Raw genomic sequence first — 18,832 nt, 5'->3', positions numbered from 1 at the left:
AAGGCAAGTACTGATCAGGAATTTCCAAGTAGAGTCACTGTAACCTTGTATATAGTCAGTTAAACTCCATAATACATTCTTCTATGGAAGAACCATCCATTTTCTTAAATTTATCAAAGTCTGACCACATCTCATACGCACTCAATGCCATCTTTCACAAATTTTATGAGATTGTCCAAACCTTCCTCATTGTCCAAATGATGAGCCTCAAGCTCCAAGAACACTTTGCCCCTGATCAGGTTTCTGGCAGGAAGTGAAAGTGCAAGGGCTATTCCTTGCTTCCTTTTTGGTAAAGACATAATCAGTGTCCATAGATCAGCTTCATTCTTCCATTGATCTTAAGGTTCCACTTCACAAAGCAGCAGTGGAAAACCATATCCCAACACCTTACACCTGGTTTCAGTCATCTTTCTTAAAACTCCAATTACAACCTTCTAAAAAAAAACCTCCAAATCTAATCTCCTGTCTGAAAACATCATAGTCTCCAATATTCACTTGCAGGCAACCATTCTCTGATACCAATGTTAGAGAAACTTCCAAGCCTGTTTGTGAAGACTAGGATACTTTGGTGGAGACTGTTTATTGCTTGCTACAAAGCTTAATTTTCCACTCTGAACAACACCCCAGCAGTGTTGGCTGGTTTTTCTTTATATATACATCTGAGTACAACAAACTGATCAACATCCAACACCTATTCATCCTATTACCTTCAACTACTAGGTAGTTAACATCCATTAACAGAATTTCTTAGACACTAACATATGTAATACAGGTGTTTATATATTGCACAAGATGTATTAAAGGAGAAGGAAGGGTGAAATTCAACTTCGGTTGGGCATTGGAAAGGAAAATCAGATGAATGTATAACAGGTGGTCAATTCGCCACCGCCTGTTCTGCACCTCCACAGGCGTGTTTCAGGCAGCGTGTTGGTGCCTCGCCCAGGAAGACACGGAATATTGATATTCAAAAGTTGGGGTCCGATAACATAATTCAAACCCTGACTGTGTTTTAACTGGTAGCAGTGGGTTATGCTCCTGATGCCAGCCTGGCCAGGGAATCCTGGTGGAGAGGATCAACAGGTCTACAAAGGGACTGAAAATGTAAAATTATTTTATTTCTTTATATTATCTCCTCTGGGACTCTGTCCTTGGTGCACTTGCAATCCTTCCTGACTTCTGAGCAGTCTTTGACATGGTTGACTATGCTATTCTGCTTCAATGCCTCCTCTGTTGTCCAGTTGGCAGAGTCTATGGGAAAACATCATCAAAGCATCTTAACTACCTATCACCTTTTTGAAAAACTTGGGTGAGCACACTATGTTTTAAAACACATTTAAATGTATTTTTTTCCCAAAAACATTTCCATGGAAAAATGGGCAAGAGATCCCAAAGCATAGCACTCAAAAAGTACTATTGGTCTGGAACTGTTTGTGCAACGCATAGAGGAATTTTTCCTATATCCTATTCCACCTGATTTTGGGCTGGGATCTGCTCTGTCAGCATCCCGTTATTCAATGAAATTGCCTACCAGAAGTGATGTTGGGTGTACAGTACATCCTACTAAGTCCCAACTCCTGAAGTTGTTTTGCCAAATGACCAAAATTAAAATGGGCCCTCAAGTATTCTAAAATAATCCCAGTCCAAACTGCAGACCAAGCTAAGTCACTAGAACCAAGGTAAATGGAGGCTGACTTGTGACCTTATCACTGTTTGGCTTATGAGAACTGGTGTAGAATTCAAATGGATTGCATTAATTCTAAATGAACTAAAGGCATTTGTCTCAATGATGCCACAAAAAATGCTTTCAATGGCTTATTATCTAAAACAAAAATGTCTCTATCTTACAGCATATTTGAAAGTGTTTTTGCTTTTTTTAGTATTTAATACATTATTCTTTATAAAAGTTATTTCTTCAGTGGTCATTTCAGACCATTTCTTGCCAAGATGCTTATAACATCCAGCTTCCAGGCCTGTCTGTGCTACTTTGTAATCAGACTCCAGAATGCCAATAATCCGATGCAAATGTTAGGCCACCGTTTATCTGGTCTTGTGACCACCAACAATAGCAGAATAAAAAAAATAGGAAGATCGGTGAGTGATGGTATACTATCGTCTTGTGGACCATCATGTCTACTTCACTAGTTCTGCAGTTCAAAACTGAGTCCAATGCCACAAAAAAAAATTATTGTTTGGAATTTTACATTTTTGTTTAATATAAAATTACACTGGCAGCAACATATGAATCAAAAAACAATTGCAAACTTGCTGAAAGTAGGTTTATCAAAATCGAAAGTTTGGCCATGAAGTCATGTTATTACACATATTACAGCACTTTCTGCTGCATATTTGGACCTTGTGCCCTTAAAGCCATTAGCACTGCCATTAGTGAGTAGAATGTTTTGGATATACTGCACAGGTGAGAACATGGACTAAAAGAGTTAGGTACAATTGCCATACCAGTAAATTTGAACACTAATGAGTTACAATTTTTTTGTTACAGTAACTTCAACTACCAAAGTTAATGAACTAAAATAATTTTTTTAAACCATAAGTATGACAGATGATATCCATGTGCTTTATATTTATAAGCCTGGAATTTAGCTCTGCAGTGTGAGGACTGCCCAAGAAGAATGAGGGAGTTCTTCACTCTTTCTTACCAGGTGTGTACTAACTGTATCTTAAGTATTTTATACTGAAGAAAGTATGAATTTAGATTAATCTGGGATGAATAGTGTGTTAAAGTAAAAAATGTATGCAGTTATGATATCAGTAAAGTGGATGTACATGATGCTAATCTGTGTTAATTGTATATCAGTTATGTTTAGTTATATGCAGGTGGAGGGCAATAATTGGGGTTTCACTTGAGTATATATAGAGAATCACTTATTCAGACTGTGGTGTGGTTGAATTAGGAGGTGTATGCTTGTATTGTTTCATACTGTAAATAAATGTTAGACTGAGTAAAGATGGGCTCCAGTACTATCCTTCACTAACTGGCTTTCTGGATGATAACAATCTACTCCAAATACCCATGCAACCATGCCTATTTTCGTCATAAGTTGTACTTCATCTTCCATGGATTAAATGTGCAAGGAGGAAAATCTAGTCCCTCAAAGCAACTTTTCAACAGGAATATTAGTTAATCTCCTGTGGTATTGCCCACGTTATGTCGGAGCATAGGGTGAGGAAGAACTGACGGTAGAGATGTTCCGATTTGCATTGGGCTGAAAAATTAAGACAACACACCTGAGCTGAATATGTAGTGTATAGTGAGGCAGTAGCAAGGGAGGGGAGAGGCAGACTGAGAAGAGGATGGGGTCTCAAGGCAGAAAAAGAATCAGCAGAACTTGGGTGCTGGAATAGGGTTGCGACTGAGCTTGATGGGAATGAAGTTAGAGCTTTTACGAGGAGTAAGGGAGTGGGAATGGCAGATAGGGAGATAGAAAAGAACAAGAGGAGGCAGGCATGAGGAGGCTGAGGCTGGGGAAGAGGACTTGAAATGGAAACAGAGTAAAGATTATGAAAAAGTTTTTAAATTTGACTGGGAATGAAAGGAGATTACGGGGTTGAGGCTGGGCTTTAAATGGAGCAGCAAGTGTGATGGAGGAAAATTCCACAGGGACTGAGGCAAGAGCTTGGATTAGGTCTGGAAAGAAGCCATGGAGGCTGAGGCTGTCACTGGGATCAGGGCGAGGAATTGTGGAAAAAGAATTCTTGCTGCAAGTGGGGGAAGAGGAGGAAATGAGTATTGAGGCCTAAGAGTGGGGTGTTGTGATGAGGCTAAAGGAAAAAATGTCCTGAGACCCTGAGAGAAGCGCTAGAATTTTGAAATAAAATTACTTTGGGGAGTAGGGCTGGGATGAGGCTTGGAAGTGGGAACTGAGGAAAAATGGTAGTGCTGGAAAGTTGTGGAAAAGCTATGTCGCCTTTTTTAAAAAAAAAACATTGCCTGACTCATGCGATCTGCGACTAAGTAGGGGGCCTGAGATCAGGCTAAAGAAAGAAATCTTATGCTGAAGAACAAGACTGGGAAGGGGACAAAGATTGTTGCCATAATTTTAAAAAAGACTTCCTAATTCCAGAGGCCAAAGAGCAAGACCATTTTAAAAGAAGAGTGGGAGGATAGGATAAGTGAAGCCGAGTGCCAGAGGTTCAGTGCAGAGCAGGTCGGGAGAGGAGGATAAAAGAGCATGAAATGAGTCTCTTCTCCTCCCTCTAGATGCTTATCTTCCCATAGTGTCAAGTCCATTAGCAAATTGGATAACTACTCATGTTATACAATCCAAGACACAATGGGCTGGATTTTAAGGAGCCATTGATGTTGAGATCCGTGGCGGGAGGGGAGCCTGTAGATGGCCACGGACCTCGACACCGGCAGGGCCTGGCCCGATCCTCCTGGCGGCGGTGGGGCACCATGGCGGCCCCACCGTTGCTCGGCGAAAGGACCACAATCACCATATGCAAATGAATAAAATTAATAGATTTGCATCTACCTGCCCTTAACCTTGGCGGCCCACCACGATCTTTGGCCCGGTGGCCAGAACTCCTGCGCCTTCGGATCCCCGTCTGGGGAAATGAGGCGCCACATTAGTGGGGACGGGGGAGGAGGTACATTTATCAGTGTTGGGTGGAGGGGGGGTCGATGTGCTGGGAACAGGGTCAAATAAATGTCATGGGTGTAGGGGAAGGTGGGAAGGATTGTACTTTAAACTTTGTGCAGTTTGGGGGGGATAACGTCAGATTTTACAGGTAAGTGTTTTGGGGGAGGGAAGGGCAAATAGTTAATTTATTGATATTGGGGGGTGTGTGGGAGAGAGGCAAAAGAAATGTATTTATTTAATTTTATTCAATCTGTCTTTAACTGTTTTAACAAGCAGTTCGGGCTGACAGCCCTTTAAAAATGGCGTCAGCGCCTGTGCACAGGCAGCTGACGCCATTGCCCGGGATGGACAGCCCGCCCCCTCCACGTGATTGGGCGGAGAGAGTAAAAGCAGAATCCAGAATTGGTGTGACCTCTTCCTCCCAGGCCAGTGTAGATCATAAGCTTAAAATTGCCTTCTTCCAAAATTCTCAAGCTTGCAATCAGGTACATTCAGTTATTAGCCAATTACACCACCTTAAAAGGCTGCTGTTGGCTGCATTGGTAAAAAGATGATTTGCACTTATATAGTGCTTTATCATGTTCATACATCTCAGAAACATCTGAAAGCACTTCACATATTCAGCGAATTACTTTGAAGTGCAACCATTTTCCATTTAGCAAGATACCATTAGCCGTGATGTATGACCATTGAGTCTTTTTCTGTTGATGTGTACTGAAGAAGGAATATTGGTCAGGAGGACGCCCCACTCCTCTTCATGTAGTGTCATGGAGTAATTAGCATCCACCTGACCTACCAGGACAGGGTCTCAGTTTGGACTGCTCATATAGTGCTACACAGCAGTCTGGTTTATGTGCTGAAGAACCTGGCGCAAGGCTTGAACCCAAAGTCTCCTGATTCAGAGACGTAAGTGTTACCGTTTGAGCCAAGCTGATTAAAACTTGTAAAAAAAAAATATTTTCAATAATTTCAATTGAATTGACTGTCTCCTTCAAGAGAAACGGCACAGATGGGTGATGTTGGATATAAAAAAAAATCACTGGCATTGTAAAGATTTCTCTAAGGTTGCAACTAAAACATAATGTTGAGCATTTAGACGTTTTACTCTACATTTAAACATTCTGTACCTCACCTGGAATTGCTTGATGGGATAGTGTAGCGGAAGCTTTATAACTTTAACTGACCTGGGAGTGCTTGATTCTGATACTGCACGGTACATTTTCTGATTGTGCATTCCAAGGATAGAGCTTCACCCACCAGTAGTCCATGTCAGGAAATTGTGCTTGCAGCCCATGATAATCATATGCATGAGTTCCAGTAAATCCCAAAAGCATGCAATCATAAGAATTAGCCTTTATGTGCCAAAAATTGCAAAGATGCTCATCACCAACATAATGAGCTCAGAAATTCCTGCTTCCCCAAACAAAACCTGTGGAACTGCACCCTGGCAGAAGTCAGCACCTTCAAGAGAGGAGGGAGTTTCCATGTTGAAAAAATGCTTTTTTTGGAATATTATCTTCATTATTTAATTGTTTACATATTTTATCAATAAATTCTAATTTTTGCAGAAAAATGTAGAACAGATAAAACCGATTAGGGATAATTCCACATTCCCAGCAGGGAAGCATTTGAAGGATGCGCAGTTTCGCGATAGTGTTACAATATTGTAGTCCAAATTTTCTTTCCTCTCTCAGCTGGGATGATGGAATTATTTTGGTAGCTTACAGTAAAAGTCAGGGTCTGTTCTCGCTGGAAATCCTCAGCAGGGTTTTCAGTATCTGGAAAGAAAAAAAAGTGAACATTTGATTAGAAACCCTTCATCCGACTATGCATTTGGAGTTGATGATCCTTGTGTATCAGCCACCAGTTTGCATTACTTTCTAGCATTTCAAAACAAATCTGTTAGTGATTCAATCCAGGAATTGCCTCCCTGGGACAAGAGTCAACATTCCTGATTCTTCACATATCTTTCAGTTTCCAGAGTCATATCTCTGGAAGTTAACTTTTCTGCTTTCAGATGTTGCCAGGCATGCTGTGTATTTGCAACTTTTTCTGTGTTCTTGGAATACTGCTTTCTATTGCAGTGTAAGTATTCTTGCATAGAAGAGGATCTGACCAGCAGATCAGATAAGTGAGCAGAACTGTAAACAAGAAAGAAAGAAAAACATCACAGTATACAATTTATTTTAAAGTGCTGTCACTGTTGAAAACTGTCACATTGTATTTGACTGTTTAAATATATAGGGGAGAAACTCGATTTTGAAGTCAGTGCAAAGAAAAATTAGGGGGCTATATAATGGGCAGCTGATGTGCTGCCATCCATTTTGCACCAACTGCCCCCCACTTCCCCCACCAAAGTTGAATTTCACCTACAGATAGTTTGTTCTTTCTGATCTTTGCACAGGACCTATCAGTGTATAATATATGTCTTTAGCTTTCACAGATGGTCTCAGTCGACAAAGCCATTCTGATTGGTCAAAAGACTTGTTTATTAATGGCTGCAGCAGCTAGTCTGGAGATTGGTCGAAAAGCACCAAATACTTCAGAGCAGGTGAGACTGGCTTACATTTGGGAGTGTAGCTGTATTAACCTTACAAATGTAAAACTACATGCAAAAATTCCATCTACCAGACTAAACAGATATCTCAATTAATGTCAGAAAAAATATGCTAATTTTTCTGAAATTTAATAACCAACCACACCCATTCTATAAAATATATAGAATTTTTTCACCATAAAGTTACTTATGGCACAGAAGGGGGCCATTCAGCCCATTGAGCCTATGCCAGCTCTCCACAGAACTATTCAGTCAGTTCCACTCCCCGCTCGATCCCCATAGCCCTGCAAGTCTATTTCCTTCAAGTAGCCATCCAATTTCCTTTTGAAGTCATTGGTTGTCTCAGCTTCCACAACCCTTGTGGGCAGAAAATTCTAGATCATTACCACCCACTGCGTAAAAAGATTCTTCCCCATATTCCCCCTGCAACTCTTGCTCAAAACCTTCAATCTGTGTCCCCTAGTCCTTGTACCATTAATTAATGGACCAGTTTTCCTTGTCTAACTTATCTAAGTCTGCCATAATCTTGTACACTTCTATTAACTCTCCTCTCAATTTCCTTTGTTCGAAGGAGAACAAACCCAGATTTTCCAACCTCACCCTTTAACTAAAATCCCCCATTCCTGGAACCATTCATGTAAATCTCCTCTACACACTCTCAAGGACCCTCACATCCTTCCTGAAGTGTGGTGACCAGAACTGGACGCCATACTTTAGCTGGGGCCTAACCAGAGCTTTATAAAGGTTCAGCATAACTTCCCTGCTTTTGTACTCAATGACACTGTTTATGAAGCCCAAGATCCCATATGCTTTATTAACCACTCTCTCAAAAGAGCTGAACTCACGAGGTGAGCTGAGAGTGACTGCCCTTGACATCAAGGCAGCATTTGACCGAGTATGGCATCAAGGAGCCCTAGCAAAACTGGAGTCAATGGGAATCGGGGGAGAACTCTCCACTGGTTGGAGTCATACCTAACGCAAAAGAAGATGGTTGTGGTTGTTGGGGGTCAATCATCTGAGCTCCAGGACATCACTGCAGGAGTTCCTCAGGGTAGTGTCCTAGGCCCAACCATCTTCAGGTGCTTCATCAATGACCTTCCTTCAATCATAAGGTCAGAAGTGGGGATGTTCACTGATGATTGCACAATGTTCAGCACCATTCACGACTCCTCAGATACTGAAGCAGTCAATGTAGAAATGCAGCAAGACCTGGACAATATCCAGGCTTGGGCTGATAAGTGGCAAATAACATTCGCGCCACACAAGTGCCAAGCAATGACCATCTCCAACAAGAGAGAATCTAACCATCTCCCCATGACATTCAATGGCATTACCATCGCTGAATTCCCCCACTATCAACATCCTAGGGACTACCATTGACCAGAAACTGAACTGGAGTAGCCATATAAATACCGTGGCTACAAGAGCAGGTCAGAGGCTAGGAATCTTGAGGCGAGTAACTCACCTCCTGACTCCCCAAAGGCTGTCCACCATCTACAAGACACAAGTCAGGAGTGTGATGGAATACTCTCCACTTGCCTGGATGGGTGCAGTTCCAACAACACTCAAGAAGCTCGACACCATCTAGGACAAAGCAGCCTGCTTGATTGGCACCCCATCCACAAACATTCACTCCCTCCAACAGCGACGCACAGTGGCAGCAGTGTGTACCATCTACAAGATGCACTGCAGCAACTCACCGAGGCTTCTTAGACAGCACCTTCCAAACCCGCGACCTCTACCAACTAGAAGGACAAGGGCAGAAAATGCATGGGAGCACCACCACCTGCAAGTTCCCCTCCAAGTCACACGCCATTCTGACTTGGAACTATATCGGCGTTCCTTCACTGTCGCTGGGACAAAATCCTGGAACTCCCTTCCTAACAGCACTGTGGGTATACCCCACATGGACTGCAGCGGTTCAAGAAGGTAGCTCACCACCACCTTCTCAAGGGCAATTAGGGATGGGCAATAAAGGCCATGTACTCCTTGTAAAATGTATCCAAATGTGATAGAGGAACAAAGGGGTACAAAGAAACAGATTGTTAAAAGTAGCGACACGGATTAATATGATTAATTTAAAAAGCAAACAAAACACGGGTTCATTTTTGGAGGAATGGTACTGAACAAAACATAAGAAATAGGAGCAGGAATAGGCCATTTGCTCTGCCATTCAGTAAGATTATGGCTGATTTTCTACCTCAGTTACATCTTCCTATACTATCCCCAAATCCCTTGATTCCCTTAGTATCCAGAAATCTGTCGATCTCTAACTTCAATGCACTTAATGACTGAGCACTTACAGCTCTCTGGTGCAGAGACTTGCAAAGATTCACAACCCTTTGAGCGAAGAAATTTCTCCTCATTTCAATCTTAAATGGCTGACTGTGACCCCGTGTTCTAGACTCCCTAGCCAGGGGAAATATCCTCCCAGCATCTACCCTGTCAAGCCCCTTAAGAATTTTATATATTTCAGTGAGATCACCATCATATTCCCAAACTCTAGGGAATATAAGCCTTGTCTACTCAATCTCTTCTCATCAGACAATTCCCTCATCCCAGGAATCAATCTAATTGAACCTTCGTTACACTTCCTCTGAGGCAAGTATATCCTTCCTCAGATAAGGAGACTAAAACTGTACACAGTACTCCAGGTGTAATCTCACCAAGATTCTATACAATTGCAGAAAGACTTCTTCTTTACTCTTGTACTCCAATCCATTTGTAATAAAGGCTAATTTACAATTTGCTTTCCTAATTACTTGCTGTACCTGCATGTTAACTTTCTGTGATTCATATACAAGGACATCCAGATCCTTCTGTAAACCAACTGACAAGATGTGGATCACCGTTGTCCAGACCAATCTCTGTTGATTGAATCAGTTAGCAATTCTTTTGTCTCTCTAAGCACTGTCTCTTATAATGCAAATGCCCTCCGGCTAAGTGTCTGGTGATCTCTTTTTAAATGAGGGATAGAAATGGCAAGATTAGGGAAGCATGGATGACAGGTGAAATTGTGAGACTAGCTAAGAGGAAAAAGGAAGCATACATAAGGTCTAGGAGGCTGAAGAAAGACGAAGCTTTAAAAGAATATCGGGAATGTAGGACCAATCTGAAATGAGGAATTAAGAGGGCTAAAAGGGGTCTTGAAATATCTTTAGTAAACAGGGTTAAGGAAAATCCCAAAGCCTTTTATTCATACATAAGGAGCAAGAGGGTAACTAGAGAAAGGATTGGCCCACTCAAGGACAAAGGTGGAAAGTTATGCGTGGAGTCAGAGAAAATGGGTGAGATTCTAAACGAGTACTTTGCATCGGTATTCACCGAGGAGAGGGACATGACGGATGTTGAGGTTCGGGACAGATGTTTGATTACTCCAGGTCAAGTCGGCATAAGGAGGGAGGAAGTGTTGGGTATTCTAAAAGGCATTAAGGTGGACAAGTCCCCAGGTCCGGATGGGATCTATCCCAGGTTACTGAGGGAAGCGAGAGAGGAAATAGCTGGGGCCTTAACAGATATCTTTGCAGCATCCTTAAACACGGGTGAGGTCCCGGAGGACTGGAGAATTGCTGATGTTGTCCCCTTGTTTAAGAAGGGTAGCAGGGAAAATCCAGGTAATTATAGACTGGTGAGTCTGACGTCAGTGGTAGGGAAGCTGCTGGAGAAGATACTGAGGGATAGGATCTATTCCCATTTGGAAGAAAATGGGCTTATCAGTGATAGGCAACATGGTTTTGTGCAGGGAAGGTCGTGTCTTACTAACTTAATAGAATTCTTTGAGGAAGTGACAAAGTTGATTGATGAGGGAAGGGCTGTAGATGTCATATACATGGACTTCAGTAAGGCGTTTGATAAGGTTCCCCATGGCAGGCTGATGGAGAAAGTGAAGTCGCATGGGGTCCAGGGTGTACTAGCTAGATGGATAAAGAACTGGCTGGGCAACAGGAGACAGAGAGTAGCAGTGGAAGGGAGTTTCTCAAAATGGAGACGTGTGACCAGTGGTGTTCCACAGGGATCCGTGCTGGGACCACTGTTGTTTGTGATATACATAAATGATTTGGAGGAAAGTATAGGTGGTCTGATTAGCAAGTTTGCAGACGACACTAAGATTGGTGGAGTAGCAGATAGTGAAGGGGACTGTCAGAGAATACAGCAGAATATAGATAGATTGGAGAGTTGGGCAGAGAAATGGCAGATGGAGTTCAATCAGGGCAAATGCGAGGTGATGCATTTTGGAAGATCCAATTCAAGAGTGAACTATACAGTAAATGGAAAAGTCCTGGGGAAAATTGATGTACAGAGAGATTTGGGTGTTCAGGTCCATTGTTCCCTGAAGGTGGCAACGCAGGTCAATAGAGTGGTCAAGAAGGCATACGGCATGCTTTCCTTCATCGGAAGGGGTATTGAGTACAAGAGTTGGCAGGTCATGTTACAGTTGTATAAGACTTTGGTTCGGCCACATTTGGAATACTGCGTGCAGTTCTGGTCGCCACATTACCAAAAGGATGTAGATGCTTTGGAGAGGGTGCAGAGGAGGTTCACCAGGATGTTGCCTGGTATGGATGGCGCTAGCTATGAAGAGAGGTTGAGTAGATTAGGATTATTTTCATTAGAAAGACGGAGGTTGAGGGAGGACCTGATTGAGGTGTACAAAATCATGAGAGGTATAGACAGGGTGGATAGCAAGAAGCTTTTTCCCAGAGTGGGGTATTCAATTACTAGGGGTCACGAGTTCAAAATGAGAGGGGAAAAGTTTAGGGGGGATATGCGTGGAAAGTTCTTTACGCAGAGGGTGGTGGGTGCCTGGAATGCATTGCCAGCGGAGGTGGTAGACGCGGGCACAATAGCGTCTTTTAAGATGTATCTAGACTGATACATGAATGGGCAGGAAGCAAGGAGATACAGACCCTCAGAAAATAGGCAACATGTTTAGATAGAGGGTCTGGATCGGCGCAGGTTTGGAGGGCCGAAGGGCCTGTTCCTGTGCTGTAATTTTCTTTGTTCTTTGTTTAAACAAGTCATTTCTTCACTCCAGCAACAGTTTAAAGTTACTGTTCATATAACGAAATTAATATGCCTCATTCTTGGCAGGTGGGGGTTGGAATGAAATGTGATTTTTATTTTAAACAGCATTTCATTAAAAGGGACTCGAGAGAGGATAAGTGCAGGAAAACACATCTCTCTCATTCATTCAGAAATCCTGTGATTTGTTATAGCCTGTCTTTTCTTGGTTGCAATGCTGCTTTAAACTGCCCTTTTGGCATCCCAATAAACATGTTTTTGGGGATGTATTTCAGTTTGCACATTTCCATGACTGCCTAGGGTGTCTTTGTTCTTGTTGAGGTCTGCAGGGGGAGGGTTAGATTTAGTTAGCCCTAAGTGGAAGTTCTGCTCATGGGCATTGGCAGTGGGCGGTTCTACTCTGAACTCTCAGTGCTTTGATGAGACAAAGAACAGTACAGCACAGGAACAGGCCATTTGGCCCTCCAAGCCTGCGCCGATCATGATGCCTGTCTCAACTAAAACCTTCTGCACTTCCGGGGTCCATATCCCTCTATTCCCATCCTATTCATGTATTTGTCAAGATGCCTCTTAAACGTCGCTATCGTACCTGCTTCCACCACCTCCCCCGGCAGCAAGTTCCAGGCACTCACCACCCTCTGTGTAAAAAAACTTGCCTCGCACATCTCCTCTCAACTTTGCCCCTCGCATCTCAAACCTATGTCCCCGAGTAACTGACTCTTCCACCCTGGGAAAAAGCTTCTGACTATCCACTCTGTCCATGCCACTCATAACTTTGTAAACCTCTTATCATGTCGCCCCTCCACCTCCGTCGTTCCAGTGAAAACAATCCAAGTTTATCCAACCTCTCCTCATAGCTAATACCTTCCAGACCAGGCAACATCCAGGTAAACCTCTTCTGTACCCTCTCCAAAGCCTCCACATCCTTCTGGTAGTGTGGCGACCAGAATTGTACGCAATATTCCAAGTGTGGCTGAGCTAAGGTTCTATACAGCTGCAACATGACTTGCCAATTTTTATACTCAGTGCCCCGACCGATGAAGGCAAGCATGCCGTATGCCTTCTTGACAACCTTATCCACCTGCATTGCCACTTTCAGTGATCTGTGGACCTGTACACCCAGATCTCTCTGCCTGTCAATACTCCTAAGGGTTCTGCCATTTACTGTATACTTCCCACCTGTATTAGACCTTCCAAAATGCATTACCTCACATTTGTCCGGATTAAACTCCATCTGCCATTTCTCAACCCAAGTCTCCAACTGATCTGTATCCTCTGACAATCCTCATGACTATCTGCAACTCCACCAACCTTTGTGTCGTCCACAAACTTACTAATCACACCAGCTACATTTTCCTCCAAATCATTTATATATACTACAAACAGCAAAGGTCCCAGCACTGATCCCTGCGGAACACCACTAGTCACAGCCCTCCATTCAGAAAAGCACCCTTCCACTGCTACTCTCTCTCTTCTCTGACCGAGCTAGTTCTGTATCCATCTTGCCAGACCACCTCTGATCCCGTGTGACTTCACCTTTTGTACCAGTCTGCCATGAGGCACCTTGTCAAAGACTTTACTGAAGTCCATGTAGACAACATCCACTTCCCTTCCTTCATCAATCATCTTAGTCACTTCCTCAAAAAACGTGATCAAGTTAGTGAGACATGACCTCCCCGTCAGAAAACCATGCTGCCCTTCGCTAATAAGTCCACTTGTTTCCAAATGGGAGTAAATCCTGTCCACTGACGTAAGGCTCACTGGCCTGTAATTTCCTGGATTATCCTTGCTACCCTTCTTAAACAAAGGAACAACATTGGCTAATCTCCAGTCCTCTGGGACCTCACCTGTAGCCAATGAGGATACAAAGATTTCTGTCAAGGCCCCAGCAATTTCCTCCCTTGCCTCCGTCAGTACTCTGGGGTAGATCCCATCAGGCCCTGGGGACTTATCTGCCTTAATGTTTTTCAAGACGCCCAACATCTCCTCCTTTTTGATATCGGCATGACCCAGACTATCTGCACAACCTTTCCTAGACTCATCATCCACCAAGTCCTTCTCTTTGGTGAATACTGATGCAAAGTACTCATTTAGTACCTCGCCCATTTCCTCTGGCTCCGCGCATAGATTCCCTCCTCTGTCCTTGAGTGGGCCGACCCTTTCCCTGGCTACCCTCTTGCTCTTTATATAAGTATAAAAAGCCTTAGGATTCTCCTTAATCCTGTTTGCCAATGACATTTCATGACCCCTTTTAGCCCTCTTGACTCCTTGCTTAAGTTCCTTCCTACTTTCTTTATATTCCTCAAGGGCTTCATCTGTTCCCAGCCTTCTAGCCCTTACGAATGCTTCCTTTTTTTTTGACTCGGCTCACAATTTCCCTCGTTATCCAAGGTTCCCGAAACTTGCCAAACTTATCCTTCATCCTCACAGGAACATGCCGGTCCTGGATTGTAATCAACTGATGTTTGAAAGACTCCCACATGTCAGATGTTGATTTACCCTCAAACAACCGCCCCAATCTAAATTCTTATGCTCCTTAATATTGTTATAATTAAGCTTCCCCCAATTTAGCACCTTCACCCGAGGACTACTCTTATCCTTATCCACAAGTACCTTAACACTTACGGAATTATGGTCACTGTTCCTGAAATGCTCCCCTACTGAACCTTAGACCACCTGGCCGGTCTCATTCCCCAATACCAGGTCCAGTACGGCCCCTTCCCTAGTTGGACAATCTACATATTGTTTCAAGAAGCCCTCCTGGATGCTCCTTACAAATTCTGCCCCACCGAAGCCCCTAGCACTAAGTGAGCCCCAGTCAATATAGGTGAAGTTAAAATCACCCACCACAAACAAGGGCGGCGCAGTGGTTAGCACCGCAGCCTCACAGCTCCAGCGACCCGGGTTCAATTCTGGGTACTGCCTGTGTGGAGTTTGCAAGTTCTCCCTGTGTCTGCGTGGGTTTCCTCCCACATGCTAAAGACTTGCAGGTTGATAGGTAAATTGGCCATTGCCCCTAGTATAGGTAGGTGGTAGGGAAACATAGGGACTGGTGGGGATGAGGTAGGAATATGGAATTAGTGTAGGATTAGTATAAATGGGTGGTTGATGGTCGGCACAGACTCGGTGGGCCGAAGGGCCTGTTTCAGTGCTGTATCTCTAAAGAAAAACCCTGTTGTTTTTACATCTTTCCAAAATCTATCTACATATCTGCTCCTCTATCTCCTGCTGGCTGTTGGGAGGGCTATAGTAAACTCCCAACATCATGACTGCACCCTTCCTATTCCTGAGCTCTACCCATATTGCCTCGCTGCATGATCCCTCCGAGGTGTCCTCCCGCAGTACAGCTGTGATATTCTCCTTAACCAGTAATGCAACTCCCCCACCCCATTTACATCCCCCTCTATCCCGCCTGAAGCATCTAAATCCAGGAACATTTAGCTGCCAATCCTGTCCTTCCCTCAACCAAGTCTCTGTAATAGCAACAACATCATAGTTCCAAGTACTAATCCAAGCTCTAAGTTCATCTGCCTTACCAGTTATACTTCTCGCATTGAAACAAATGGACTTCAGACCACCAGTCCCACTGTGCTCAGCAACATCTCACTGCCTGCTCTTCCTCTCAGTCTTACTGGCCTTATTCACTAGTTTCCCCTCAGTTATTTCACCTGCTGCCTACTGCTCTGGTTCCCACCACCCCTGCCACACTAGTTTAAACCCTCCCAAGTGACGCTAGCAAACCTCGCAGCCAGGATATTTGTGCCCCTCCAGTTTAGATGCAACCCGTCCTTCTTGTACAGGTCCCACCTGTCCCGGAAGAGACCCCAATGATCCAGATATCTGAAATCCTCCCTCCTACACCAGCTGTTTAGCCACGTGTTTAGCTGCACTATCTTCCTATTTCTAGCCTCACTGGCATGTGGCACAGGGAGTAATCCTGAGATTACAACCCTAGAGGTCCTGTTTTTTAACTTACCACCTAACTTCCTGAACTCCCCCTGCAGGACCTCATCACTCTTCTTGCCTATGTCGTTAGTACCAATGTGTACCACAACCTCTGGCTGTTCACTCTCCCCCTTCAGAATGCCCCCTGCCCGTTCAGAGACATCCTTGACCCTGGCACCAGGGAGGCAACATACCATCCTGTAGTCTCTTTCACGTCCACAGAAGCACCTATCTGTGCCCCTGACTATAGAGTCCCCTATAACTATTGCTCTTCTGTGCTTTGTCCCCCCCTGCTGAACAACAGAGCCAGCTGTGGTGCCACTGCTCTAGCTACTGCTGTTGTTGTTTTCCCCTGATAGGCCACCCCCCCAACAGTATCCAAAATGGTATACTTGTTAGAGAGGGGGATAGCCACAGGGGATTCCTGCACTGACTGCCTGCCCCTTCTAGTGGTCACCCATATATCTGCCTGCACCTTGGGTGTAACCACGTCTCTAAAACTCCTGTCTATGATGCTTTCTGCCACCTGCATGCTCCTAAGTGCATCCAATTGCTGCTCCAACCGATCCATGTGGTCTGTGAGGAGCTGCAATTGGGTACTCTTCCTGCAGATGTAGCTGTCCGGAACACTGGAAGCGTCATGGACCACCCACATCTCACAGGTGAAGCACTTTACCCCTCTAACTGACATTTCTAGCACTAACTAATAAATTAATTTAAAATAAATACTTATTAAATCCTTGCTAAATTAAGTTACAATTAACTATATGGTCCCTAGCGCTAGACTTCTACTATACATGTTAAATGCTAAATACAGTAATCTCCTCCCTCCGGTTTAGTTACTCCTCTACTTATTAATTAATTAGTTAATTAGGGTTAAATTAGTTTATCAATGTTTTATTTTCAAATTCGGTGCAGATTCCCTACCAGCCAATCAGGTCACAGCTTTCCTGTGACGTCACTTTTTCAGTTTTTCTTTCCCACCCGAGGTAAGTTACTCTATATACTCACCGCTCTGGTACTCCGCCCTCCAAGTCTTCTCCCTGGAACTAGGCCACGAATCCCAGAGGTAAGGTTTTTATACTCACCGCTCCGGTACTCCGTCCTCTGAGTCTTCTCCCTGGAACATGCAAGAGCTTTTCACTTTAGGACATGGTTGGTTCCCTTTTTTGCTGACTGTGTGGGAGGATTCTTTGCTGATCTTCCCTTTGTCCTCTGGGACAGGCCTGCTTGCAGATATTTGCCCAGATTCTACTTCACTCCCCTGTGGCACTTCGACTATGTGAGGCATCACCCTCATAGTTTCTCTGCCCTATTGAGGACTTTCTTTGTCTCTGCAGATTCCTGGAAATGCGTAGAAACGTTGTTGGGGTGCTTCTAGTGTCTGCATTTACATAGGAGGATGTGGGGTCTAACTTCTCAAACATTTTGGGGTTGACTGACCGGACAATAGGGGTATCCATTTGGGATTTCTCCTGGACTTTCTTTAACCTGCCCTCTTGGTCCCTTTTTCCCCTTTCCTTTCTACCCTTTTGCCAGCCTTGTGCCTGCCTGTCCCCTTTTGTTCTCGGCAGGGTGGGGGGGGCGGTCCCTTACAGTTCATCAGCCCTCCGCTGGAGGGTCCTCCAAACACCGACACAGGACTTGGGGGTGCAGATTTCACTGTAGGTTGGGGTTTCCTCTCAACCTGGCACCTGTGGCAACTCCTACAGTACTCCACCACATCTTTGTGGAGTTTTGGCCAGTCAAACTGCTGTCTTATGCGGGCTTTGGTTTTTCGTATACCGACACGTACAACCACTGTAGTCTCATGGGCCATTCTCAGTATTTCTTTCCGGTAACAGTGCGGCACCACTAACTGGTGAACCACTGTCCACTCCTTGCCCTCAGGTCTGTGAGGAGAACTTAATTTCCTCATCAATATCTTATTCTTTAAATTGTAGCAGTCAGGGATTCACTCTGCTTCAATTTCAAACTGGGCAGCCTGTGCTAATTCTCACAATACTGGGTCAACTCGCTGAGCCTCAGCTAGGGAAGATTCATTTAATTCATTCCCTGGGCCTTCTAACATTCTTATGGTCGTCTGTCTGCAATGCCAATTCAGTCTCCTCTGGGGGAGCTGGTTTGATCATGGCCTGATTCATTATGCATTCAGGGAAACTGCAGGGGACCATCTCCTGCCACTGCTCTGTCTCTCTGACCATCTGCGGTCTCTCTTTCACTACTGGGGAAGTTACCACCTTCGTCCCCGCCAGATCATTACCTAGGAGCAGGTCAACCCTGTCCTCAGGCAAACTAGGGACAATCCCTACTGTCACCGGTCCCAAAACTAGGTCGCACTCCAAGTGCACCCAGTGTAAAGTTACGCTGCCCTCCAATACCATTCTTCACTATTTTGGCACTCTCTGGGGGAAAGGTCAGCCTTTTCCAAGTAAAAGGAATCTAGTGGCCCCTGTGTCTCTGAGGATTGCTATGGGTTGCTTGCCCCACTGGAGGGGTATGGGGTTACTCTCCCTTCAGACACAAAACCCTGTTAACCATCAGGAATCCTATTAAATTTTCCTGCACTTGCAGTCGTAAGCTTTCTGGATCTCACTCTTACTTCAGTTAAAGCCACAGCTTGCTCTGTTGTGCTTTCCATCAGGGTCCCTTCTGCTGTGTGCCCTGATTAACCCTACAGGTTTTCCCTTTAGTTCCCAGCAGTCAG

General features: G+C 44.2%; 1 protein-coding gene across 1 annotated transcript in view; it reads left to right on the top strand.

Moving 5' to 3' along the window:
- Positions 1-18,832, top strand: part of tex11 (testis expressed 11) — a 245,081-nt gene that overhangs the window by 157,822 nt on the left and 68,427 nt on the right. Inside the window, exons 22-23 of the mRNA XM_068046993.1 lie at positions 2,590-2,660; positions 7,036-7,152. Coding sequence (XP_067903094.1) covers positions 2,590-2,660; positions 7,036-7,152 — 188 coding nt within the window. The remainder of the gene's footprint in view (positions 1-2,589; positions 2,661-7,035; positions 7,153-18,832) is intronic.

This window comes from Heterodontus francisci, chromosome 15 (assembly GCF_036365525.1).
Source record: "Heterodontus francisci isolate sHetFra1 chromosome 15, sHetFra1.hap1, whole genome shotgun sequence".
In the NCBI taxonomy this organism is placed as follows: domain Eukaryota; kingdom Metazoa; phylum Chordata; class Chondrichthyes; order Heterodontiformes; family Heterodontidae; genus Heterodontus; species Heterodontus francisci.
This window is presented reverse-complemented; position numbering and strand designations above follow the sequence as displayed.